This window comes from Scylla paramamosain, chromosome 29 (assembly GCF_035594125.1).
Source record: "Scylla paramamosain isolate STU-SP2022 chromosome 29, ASM3559412v1, whole genome shotgun sequence".
NCBI classification, from domain to species: domain Eukaryota; kingdom Metazoa; phylum Arthropoda; class Malacostraca; order Decapoda; family Portunidae; genus Scylla; species Scylla paramamosain.
Genome location: NC_087179.1, coordinates 6616039 through 6628337, shown reverse-complemented (window position 1 = coordinate 6628337; position 12299 = coordinate 6616039). Strand labels below are relative to the sequence as shown.

Sequence of the window (12299 nt, the reverse complement as noted above, 5' to 3'; positions counted from 1 at the left end):
AAACAAAGGTAAAAGAAGAAAACCAGATAGTCATTAACAATAACTACAATAAGTGGAGAAGAGACAGTACTGCTAAAGGAGAGGGAGGTGTAATGATAATGACAAGAAAAGAGGTGAAGACAAAAAATGTGAAATATGGAGAAGGAAAAGCAGAAATAGTGAATGTTAACTTGGAGGATAATAATAAAGAAATATTGACAATAATAACAACCCATGTACCACCCAAAACAAATTCTTAGAGCAAGGAAGACTATGAGATAATAATAGATGATACCATTCAGTGTCTGAGTAAATTAATCACAAGTAATAAAAGAGTAATATTGGTTGGTGACTTCAATTGCAAAGAAGTAAATTGGGAAACAAGCTTTCACAGAAGAATCAGAATTAAGAGAACCACAAGATGAAAGACAAAAAAGCAAATGTGGGAAATTATAGTAATTAAAGAAGAGGTTCATAAAATGATGGAGAAACTGGAAGAGAGAAAACAACATGACCAGATGGAGCATCTGGTTTCATTTTAAAAGAGTGAAGGAAACAGTTAACTGAACCAGTATAATATACTGGTTCAGTTAACTGTTTCCTTATTATGTCATATTATGACATAATAAAGTCCTCAACATCAACTGGAAGAGTGCCTAAGGAATGGAAGAGAGCAGATATTGTGCCAATTTATAATAGTGGAAAGAGAGAAGAACCACCAAACTGTAGACCAGTATCAATGACCAGCATAGTATACAAGATCTGTGAAAAAGCAGTGGACAGAATTTGTAGAAAAACATAATAACAGAGAAACAGTATGGCTCTAGACAAAAGTGATCATGTGTAACCAATCTGATGAACTTCTATTCAAGAGTGACATGACACAGGAGAGGGATGGCTGGGGAGGCTGTGTGTATTTAGATCTAAAAAAAAAAGCTTTTTGACAAAGTTTCCCATGACAGATTAGTATGGAAGCTAGAAAATATGAGGATTAAATGGAAAAAAAAAAAAAAACAGATGGAAAGTAACTTAAAGGGAAAAGAAATGAGAATGGTAGTAAAAGATGTAAAATCAAAATGTAGAAAAGTAGATAGTGGAGTACCAGAAGGATGAGTGGTGGCACTAATACTTTTCCTGATCTGCATCAATGATGTGCTTGGAAGAGTAAAGTTACATAAGTTTCTTTGCAGACAATGCAAAGTTACAAAGACACGTAACAAACATTAAAGACTGAAATTATGTAAGAGGATCTGAATAAAATCAGGGACTTTTTTTTTTTTATGTAGGAAGGACACTGGCCAAGGGCAACAAAAATCTAATAAAAAAAAAATGCCCACTGAAATGCCAGTCCCATAAAAGGGTCAAAGCAGTGGTCAAAAATTGATGGATAATTGTCTTGAAACCTTCCTCTTGAAGGAATTCAAGTCATAGGAAGGTGGAAATACAGAAGCAGGCAGGGAGTTCCAGGGAGATGGAATTTAATGTGAAAAAAAATGTCATGTAATGGAAATGGAAAAACAGTGAGAAGAGACTAAAATGGACACAGAAAATGGGAAATGAAGAAATAATAAAGGTACAAGAAGTGAACGATCTGGGAGTGACAATACAGGACAGTCAACAGCTGGAGAAGCAGAGAAAAGTCATACAGAGATACATATAGAATGGTGAGAAATATTGGAACAGCATTCCACTACATGGATAAACATAAGAACATAAGAATGTAAGAAATAAGGGAAGCTGCAAGAAGCGACCAGGCTTACGTGCGGCAGTCCCTGTATGAAATATACCTACCTATTTCCACCTATCATCAACATCCATAAACCCATCTAATCTTCTCTTAAAGCTCCCTAATGTCTTAGCACTAACAGCATGATTACTGTGTCCATTCCACAGATAATTACCACTATGACTGGAATATACTGAATCAGTGTGGTCTCCCCACAAGAAGAAACATCAACAAACTAGAAAGAATACACAGGATGGCAATGAAGATGGTTCCTGAATTGGGAAAATTAACATATAAAGACAGATTAAAGGAAATGAATCTGTCAACACTGGAACAAAGAAGAGAAAGGGGAAAATTAATACTAATTTATTAATTGTGGAATAAAGTGGAAGAAATAGATAATGAGAAACTGCTGCTGAGAGAAGCAGGAAATACCAGATTCACATGAGGACACAGCAAAAAACTAAGAAAAGGAAGATGCTTGAGTAACATAAAGAAATGTAGTTTCCCACAGAGAAACACACACACACACACACACACACACACACATACAAAAAAGCAGAACTGGAAGCCTCCTGTCCCAGATGGCAGGGCAAGGCCACAGCCCCTCATCTGTTTCCCTAAAGTGAATGGTTGTTGCAATGTAAGAGTCTCTTGCTGTTGTTTCTGTCCCTTGCATTTTCCTCTATAGTTATACTTCAATTCCACCTCTCCATCTCACTCTCTGCCTTCCCCTCCACAAACTGGGTAATTAGTCTCCTCTTCCTCCAGAATCTGACACTGGGAGCTCTTTGAAGTAAGCCAAGTGTGTTCACTTGCACACCACTACCACTACAAGTAATCATGATCCCTTAGGCTTCACAGAAACACTGAAGAATTGATCTGATCTGACAGCACCTCAGTCACTGGGAGCACAACGCTCATCGTGTCCCATGATAATGCTGTGGCTCATGTACTCCTCGTCACTACACAGCTGCTTCCTCCATTTAAGAATATAAGAAAGAACATAAGAGCACAAGGGAAGCTGCATGAAGCCATCAGGCCTACGCATGGCAGTTCCTGTATGAAACATATCTACTTATTTTCACCTATCATCCTCATCTATAAATCTGTCTAATCTTCTTTCAAAGTTCCCTAATGACTTAGCACTAACAACCTGATGACTAAATCCAGTGTTTCTGTTTCCTCTGTACAGTGAACACATTACAATTAATTTTTTTTAAGGATGAGCTGCTTCTGAGGGAACAAGGGTGTGATCCCTGCCCAGCCATACAGAGGTAAACCTTACCTACACCATATCATCATGTGTATATAGTGCTTGATGGAGACCTGTACTGCTCTCCTCACAACAGGGACTGCCACGTGTTGACCTGGCAGCCCCTTGCGAGATAAATCTTTAGCCAGTGAGGTCTTTGCTGGGCTGGGGCCTAAGCCTCTGCCTGGAACCACCATCACTGTGAGGTCCTAAGATAGCATTTGGGACTCTTGTGTTCCAGTCACTACACATTCACCACTACTATTCACTTTCAAACTGCACACCTATGGATGGCCACATTAAAGTAAGTGAAAATTGTAATGGATGAAAACTGGATATAATAAACAGCTTCATTATGTAAAAATCCTAACTTAGTAAAATCCAGCAGTATCCAGAATGAAACCCAAATTGATGTATTTGCAAAGTATCTGCATCTGTGGAGTTCTGGATTTGAGGAAGCCTGTGGACTGCTTGTGTGGAAGTGAGTGTTGGTTTGCTGTGGCCAGCACTGGACACTCACACTGGGAGATTAACATAACCTCCTATGGAAGCCTTAGTGACTGTAACACAACACTGCAGCACATGTAACACTGTGTTAGCAGAGCACTGCAGTAAATGTGGTACAGTTTAACACAACACTGCAGAACATGTAACACTGTGTTAGCACAGCACTGCAGTTAATGTGGCACTCTTTAACAAAACACTGCAATAGATATGACAGTGTTAATACAACACTGCAGCACATGTGGCACTGTATTAACACTGCAGCAGACATGACAGTGTTAACACAACACAGACACAACACAGTCCCCCTCGGCACACCTGGTTAGCGGCCACACCTGACCAGTGCGTGGTACCCTGTGCTGCCACCGCCACCACCACACCTGGCATGGGGGCCCACTGGGTCACTGCACAGCTGTCACTGCTGCTCGCCAGCACATTTGTGGTTTATTTCAATATTGTGGGTTTGAATTATACATATTGTGCATTTTCTGTCTTAATACAGTTCCATGTAACCTTGATTCTTGTGGCACCAAGATTAATGGTTTTGTGAGTCACTGTTGCTGCACCAGTCACTGATTAGCAAGCTGGTTCACTCACCACACATCACTCGCCACTCCCCACACATCACCACATGCTTCACAGTGAGGGCAGCACACAACATTGGGCTCCCATCAACACTCTTGGTTAATGCATCACTATCACTCTGCTCTCAGAAGTTCCCCCCTGGGCCACTCACACACTGTGCCTCTGTTTCCAGCTGGGTAGGGGATCACTGCTTCCTGTCATCTCCTTCCTGGGAGTGTACAAGCCTCCCTTGTCACACTGCAAGTAATGGTGAATTTGGAAGAAAGATACAAGTATACTTTAAGCACCATCAGTCGTCTCTCTTGACAAGCCAAGACATCACACTGGGAGGGCCACTGGTGCCTCCTGGGTGCTTCCTGAGGTGTGGCCATCAGCACACACCTTGGTCCTGCAGTACAGCTTCTACTGAGCAACACAGTGGTGGCAGTTAAGGAAGCAGTGATGGGGTGTTGGTCCCAGGCAGGGCAGCAGTGCTCTGTGGTGCTGGCCTAGTATTCCCTTCACTGCTGCTCCACCATAGCTCTCATTACCCTAGACAGTGTTCATTAACTCTATGACTGCCAAGGCCTCTCAACTTGCCAACCTGGTCCTGTACAAATAAACCATTTTTCCTCTATTATTAATCATCTGGGGACATCTTCCTGTGCTCTACAGCAACCTTCAAACATTGTACTGACCAGAAATTGCTATATCTTCTCTTTTTTATCCCTGTCTTTCTTGTAAGTGGTTATAAAGATTGCTTGCATTGCTTCTAGTGGCAGAAGTTTTGTGCATTGCAGTATAGGGGTTAAGACTCATTCTGAAGCATGGCATTGACAGCAGAAGAGGAGAATGAGTATTTGGTAAAGCTTTTCATTGGTGCATGTTGTTTAACTTTTGCTCAGTAACTGTCTAGAGTTACTCCAGTAAATAATGTGCCATTATCAGTGAAAGGATTAATTAACAACATTACAAACAATGCTTTTGTTCACACTTAAACAGAGAATTATTCCAATCCAGAAAATATCAAAACTCTGCCACACCACAAGAAGCATCACTGATCACTGGCAAACACTCATCTCACTGCCAGCCACCAGTTTCTGTGGTGGAATAAATGTATTTCAATATTTGTAGCATAAATTATGATGGAAAAAGATAATTTTGAGGTTATGATGAATAATCTCTCTGAAAGAAACTAATGAAGTTGTAGTTGACAGAAGCCAAGTGACCTTTGGCTGACTTTTCTGGACACTTCATTGTGACAAGAGTGGCAACAGAAGACTTTGTGATGCAGAGAGCCTCACCTGCCACCACCAATGACCAGACTCCATCATGACTGTAGTTTTTGAGTAGCACCATCACCCTGCAGTGCATGAGTGAGCAGCACCACATGCCAGTTTTCTTCTTCTTCTTCTCCTTTGGACGTTTCCTCAGAGGAAGAGGTTGACGCCATGTACAAGTCTCCTCCGGTTGTTTCTGTCCCTCGCATCTTCCTCTGTGCCTCCCGTCCTTTGCAGTTATGCCACAATTTCATCCCTCCATCTCACTGTCTTCTCCTTGACCTTCTCCCCTCAACTGGTTTTCTCCAGGCTCTCTTAATTCACATGAATACACACTCCTCAAAGAATGTGAGATGTCTGGTGTCAGGTTTTACATTTTCCTGCCTCACAGTAACCTCCACCCTTCTGTCATGACAACCTGTTTTCCTGCTTGACATCAACCTGCAGCCTTGTGCCATGACAACCTTTACTTTCCTGCACTTTAAAACAAGAAAATAACATTCACACATGGTTAAGAATCCATTCTTACTCAAATAACAGATATGCAATCAACAACTCATCACTTTTTTATGCAGTAACATTGTGACTCAGGCACATATTCAGAAACACTCTGCTCTCTCACCACCACTGTTTTCCAAGGCCATAGAGGTGATTAGCTGGGTTTTCAAGATAATTTCTCTTATAAGCAATATAGAAATCTTATTAATCTGTCACTACAATAGTAAAAACACTCTCCTGTATAACTTCAACTAGAGCCTTTAGAAAGTAGTGGTGTGGCACGGAAGTGTTTTGAAATACAGTCCTTACAGTCTTTCAAGCCTAAGATGAACTCTTGGGTGTGGCTGGGTCAGTCCACACTGTTGTCAGATCTCTCACACACATTGCAGCAGAGCAGGCAGGTGATCAAGAATGACCAGGCACAGCCCGTGTCAAGGTCACTCAGGCAAAACTGTCACATGTACTATTTTGTCAAGTATAAAGAAATATACACGAGGGCATTTTTTACCATAAAATAGTATGTCATTCATAAAATCATACAGCCTTAATATAAAAGTATGTCATTCACAATCAATTAGAGTCACAGGTAACAGTGTGATAGAGGGGGCACACATCAGCCTGTCTAGGGAGATGTAACAACAAAGCAAGATTTGACAGGCCACACCTAACAGCTCATCTTAGGCTTCAGACTGTAGTTATTCACAGTTTTTAAATGAGTTTCCCTGAGTCACCAATCAGAGGACTCAGGGAGAGTCTTGCAGCCCTGAGATGACCCCAACTCCTGCCCTGCTCAACAGTCATGCATGTAACACTGGTTCACCACCACAACCCTTCACCTGACACACAGCATGCCAGTAACATCACAGTCCAGCTCCTGTGTGTCCTGCCTGCCACTGTCATCCACATGCCACACACGGCCTCCATCAGGTCAGCACTCAGCAGAATTATCTTAACTCAAGGGTTGTCCATTGAGTGAGTGTGATGATTCTTGAGACCAAAGGTAATGAAGTATATGTGGCTGTACTTAATTAAACCCTGCCAATAAAACTTGCTATTACTGACTGACAGAAGTTCACACAACGTTGCCAGAGAAAATAGTGTTTTACTGCTGGCTGCAGTTTGTTCTCCTTCCTTCCACACACACACACACACACACACACACACACACACACACACACACACACACACACACACACACACACACACACACACACACACACACACACACACACACACACACCGCGTAGTGTAGTGGTTAGCACACTCAGCCTGGGTTCGAATCCCAGGAGCAGCGAGGTGAATGGGAGAGCCCCTTAATGTGTAGCCCCTGTTCACCTAGCAGTAAGTAGGTATGGGATGTAACCCGAGGGGTTGTGACCTCACTGTCCCGGTGTGTGGTGTATAAGTGGTCTCAGTCCTACCCAAAGATTGGTCACTATGACCTCTGAGCTCTTTCCGTATGGTAATGACTGGCTGGGTGACCAGCAGATGACCGTAGGTGAATCACACACACACACACACACACACACACACACACACACACACACACACACACACACACACACACACACACACACACACACACACACACACACACACACACACTGGTGGTGGTGGTGGTGTTGCTCTACAGGTACACCACCACAGCGCCTCTTCAGCACCATTGTGTACAGTAAAGCTGCTCACACAACTGTTGCCTGCCAATACTTGCACTAAAACTTTTGGTGTTGGTTGCTGAGGGTGTGATGTTCTCCCTGCTGCATCACCTTTAAATCTGACTGAAAACAACATGAAGTGTGTCAGCTGTGGGAATGTGTCACAATGATAAGAACACAACACAAGTAAATAAGGGAAGCTGCAAGGCGGCAGCATCAGGCACACACGTGACAGTCCCTGCAACGCACCGACAAGCATTTCAGAGATGTAAACAGTCTCAGTGCACTTTGTAACACACAGCATCACTATTTCAGCACAATGAAAGATCCTACAATGACCTCATCTTTGTAGCAACACTGAGTCATAACATTAAGTCTTCCCTCTAGGTACAGACTGAATGGCTCACACATTATCTGAGTAAACCTTTTGTACTTCAGAATTTCCAGTGAAGCATTAAGGCTTCACACACTTCATAACCCTCTTGTATCCCCTCCTCTGCAGACCTTGACAGTGACAGTCTTCAAGGCCTGGGCTGTCACCTGCTGGCTGGCATGTCATGTCAGGAGGAGGAAGAGGAGGAGGAGGAAAAAAAGAACATGTGCAGAGGAAGGAAGAATGATTAGAGAGAAGAGGTATACTGGGCAAGAGAGAGAGAGAGAGAGAAAAGGGAGAGATGAGAGAGAGAGAGAGAGAGAGAGAGAGAGAGAGAGAGAGAGAGAGAGAGAGAGAGAGAGAGAGAGAGAGAGAGAGAGAGAGAGAGAGAGAGAGAGAGAGAGAGAGAGAGAGAGAGAGAGAGAGAGAGAGAGAGAGAGAGAGAGAGAGAGAGAGAGAGAGAGAGAGAGAGAGAGAGAGAGAGAGATTCAGCCAGACCTGTGATGAACACTCTCTTGCTGGTGTCGCACTGGCCCCCACTGCCTCCACTCACACACTCCCACTCCCACTCACACACATGGTAGACAGAACATGACAAGTACAAAGAGACACCTTACACATAGGAGCAAAACAATGAAAATGTGTGATGGAACAAAAGTACTAGATCACCTGAAGAAAATAAAAAAAAAAGTCATGTTATTGTCTGTGTCAGGAACAAAGTGAATCCTTATCTGACACACAAGATGACACTACAGGGAGAGAGACAGAGACAAGGAGAACATGTTGGCTGGGGTGAAAGGCAGCCAGGCTTGTTCTTGGTACTGTGGCTGCTGTGCTGAGAGACACCACAGCTTCTCTGGGCCAAGACACCACTCAAGCAAGCTGTGTGCCAGACATCAGGACAACACACTCCACCTTCTCTCTCTCCCCAAGCCTCTGTGCCTGGTCTGGCCATCTGCCCCTCTGCCCCAGCCTTCCCTCCACACACTTGCTGCAGGCCAGGTTGTGGGGCGTCTTGGCCTGGCCAGGGACGGGACATAAGCACACCAGGATGCAGGCTGCCCACTGTTATCTCCGGACGCCAGTCTTGTCAGATGCTTTTGTCTTCTCCTTGCTTGTTGTCTCCAGGTTGAGTGGCTGCAGGGAGGCTGGCTTGTACTTCCTGTGGGGCAAGGTGTCTGTTAGTCTGTGTGGTGACTCAAATTTGCATAGACTGTTTGCATTTCAAGTAAGAACATAAGAACACAAGGGCTGGTGCAGGAAGCCATCAGGCCTGCACGTGGCAGTCCCTGCATGAAACATTCCTACCTATTTTCACCTATCATCCTTATCCATAAATTTGTCCAATCTTATCTTAAAGTTCCCTAATAACTCAGCACTAACAACCTAATTACTGAGTCTGTTCCATTCATTTACCACTCCATTTGGGAACCAATTTTTTCCTAACTTCTTTTAAGTCAACTTTTTCAAACTTGATCCCATTATTTCTTGTTCTCTCCTGATTACTGATCCTGAGAATTCTGTTTACATCACTCTTGTTATACTTCAGGTGATGTCCCTTACCCAGCCACTCCCTCCAGTGTGGCCCAGGGAGGGGAGTGCTGCCTCAAAGTCTCACCAGAACATGCACAACAGAACACACTGAGTAGGTGTGTGGCATCAGTGAGGAATCAAGGAGCAAAAAAAGAAACTGAAGAAATTATTTCAGCACATGAGCAACACACTGCAACATGAGGGAGGCAGCAGCAACACTGACTGACAGCCTCACAGCTGATGGTGCGAGCCAGCACGGCACCCTGCAGCACACAACAACACACCACAACACCACCAGCGCAATAATCAACACTAACAGGAGATGGTAAAAAAAATTATATAAAAAAAGAGAGCAAAAAGATGTGAGGAATATTGCTTTCCTGAGAGAGTAACCAGCCACTAGTGCATTCACTCACCAAGCTGTGTGTACAAGGAGCAGTCACAGCTTTAAAGATAAACATGACAAATCAGCATTAAAAGATGGGACATTGCCAGTTTGAATTAACCTTTTAAAAAATATAATCAGTATAGAGCACACACACCCACACACACACAGACAAGGAGCATACATAGCTTTAAAGAGAAACAAGACAGATTCACTTTAAAACATAGGACATTACAGCCTGACTCACTCATGTACATGCACAATTAGGTAATAACAATTAGGCAAGAAGAGAGGAGCCACTTACGAGTACTGGGAGAAGGGCACACCCACAATGAGCAGCGGGTTGGTCTTAATGTTGAGGCGCCACATGCCGCGGTGGTAGCCTCGCCCATCCAGATCCCAGATCCTCAGGCACTGTGATGGCGGAAAAACAAGCTTATATATGGAACATGGATGAAAGAGATAGAAGGACAAGAATTAGAGATTGACATGAATGACCAAATCTCGGAAATATTATTCAAATGCAAAGCAATTATCCCAAGACTGAATACCAGAAACAGGTTGCATAATGTGATGGCCTGAGACATTTCCTGTTATGGTGCCCACAATAACACAAATGAGAAGGGAAAGATTACAACAGATGTATAGGGAAGAAGAGAACATGATAGGGACATGCCTGTTTGGAGATTAATGTAGTAAGGAAACAAAGAAAACAGTGCATAAATTTTGGGTAATAAGACAAAAGAAAAGGAAAGAGAAAGAAGAAAACAGAAGAGCCACACATATGGCACATATGCACATACACACAATCTAAACAAAGGAGTGGACTGCATACATCCATAACGCACACACACACACACACACACACACACACACACAGACTATTGGAATTTAAAGACTATCTAAAGAACAATAAACCATATGTGGTATACTTAACAGAAACCAAACTAAAAGAGGATATAGAGATGAGATTTGCAAAGGAAGGATATAGCACATGGAAGAGACACAGAGAATGAAAGGGGAGGAGGAGGAGGAGGAGGAGGAGGAGGAGGAGGAGGAGTGATGATACGGGTAAAAGAGGATATTACTTTTGAGGAAGTGGAATATAGTGATGGAATGGCAGAAACTTTGAGTGTTATGATTAAGATCAGGGAAAGTGAAAAAAAGGAAAGTTACTGTGATGGAATATAGTGATGGAATGGCAGAAACTTTGAGTGTTATGATTAAGATCAGGGGAAGTGAAAAAAAGGAAAGTTACTGTGATGCATGTACCACCAAAAACTAATGCATGGGAGGCCAACAGATATAAAACTATGAAACTAGAAACAAGAAATAGCGTAAAGGAAATGATACGGAAAAGTAACAAAGTGGTCTTAGTAGGCGACTTCAACACTAAAGGAATTATTAACTGGGAGGAGATGGAAGTGAAAGAAAATGTAAGATCATGGAGTGAAGAACTTATGCACACCATGATGGTGAATACAATGAGACAGTGGGTGAATGAGCCTACAAGATGCAGAGGAGAAGAAGAACCATCACAACTGGACTTAATGTTTATGAAAACGCCAGAAAGTAGACCAAGTATACACTGTCTGAGTCCATTGGGAAGAAGTGATCATGTGACAAGAGAAATAGTATTACAGCAGGAAACAGTGTTGCACAGGAAAGAACAATACAGAAATGGGAGACAGAACTATGCTAAGGCAAACTTTGCAGAGGTTAATAAATTATATGGAAAAATTAATTGGAAAAAGCTATTTGAAGGTAAAATAGTGTAAGAAAAATATGAGATATTTTTGAGCAAGTATAGAGAGGGGGTGCAACAGTTTATGCCAAGTTATAAAATGAAAATTGGGAAGCATGAATGGTATAATGGCAGGTATGGAGAAGCAAAATAGAAAAAGGACAGGCCATGCAGGAAAATGATGAGAAATCTGAACAGAAATACTAGGGAAGATTACGGAAAGGTAAGGATTGAATATGGTATAATGAGAAGAGAAGAAGAAAGAAATTTTTAAAGTGACATAGTAAGAAAATGCAAGGAAGAGCCCAAACTCTTCTACAGATATGTGAATGGAAAAATGAAACACAAGGATGACATAAACAAGTTAAAAAGAGAAGGAAGAATTTATGAAACCACTGAGATGAGTGAACTAATGAATGAGAGTTTTCAATGTGTTTACAAAGGAAACTGATTTTGTGGCACTGAAAGTGGTATCACAGAATCAGGGAATACAGGAGATACAAGTAAAGAGACAACAAATCAAGAAACTGCTGGAAGAGCTGGATGTTAGAAAAGCTGTGGGACCAGATTAAGTAATTGGATGGATATTAAAAGAGAGAACAAATGGAAGAACCCATATAGGATATAATCAACAGCTCATTGAGAGAAGGAAAAGTACCAAGGGAATGGAAAAGAGCTAACATAGTATCAATATACAAAGGGGAAAATAAAATGGAACCATTAAATTACAGACTAGTGTCACTAACAAGTACTGTAAGCAAGCTTTGTGAAATTGTGAAATAGTAATTAAAGACAGATGGCTG

General features: G+C 42.2%; 1 protein-coding gene across 1 annotated transcript in view; it reads right to left on the bottom strand.

Annotated features, from left to right (window-relative positions):
- The window catches only part of LOC135115205 (protein O-linked-mannose beta-1,2-N-acetylglucosaminyltransferase 1-like), a 126023-nt gene continuing 113724 nt past the window's right edge, over positions 1-12299 (bottom strand). Inside the window, 2 exon segments of the mRNA XM_064031718.1 lie at positions 1-8996; positions 10057-10166. Coding sequence (XP_063887788.1) covers positions 8903-8996; positions 10057-10166 — 204 coding nt within the window. The 3' untranslated portion in view covers positions 1-8902.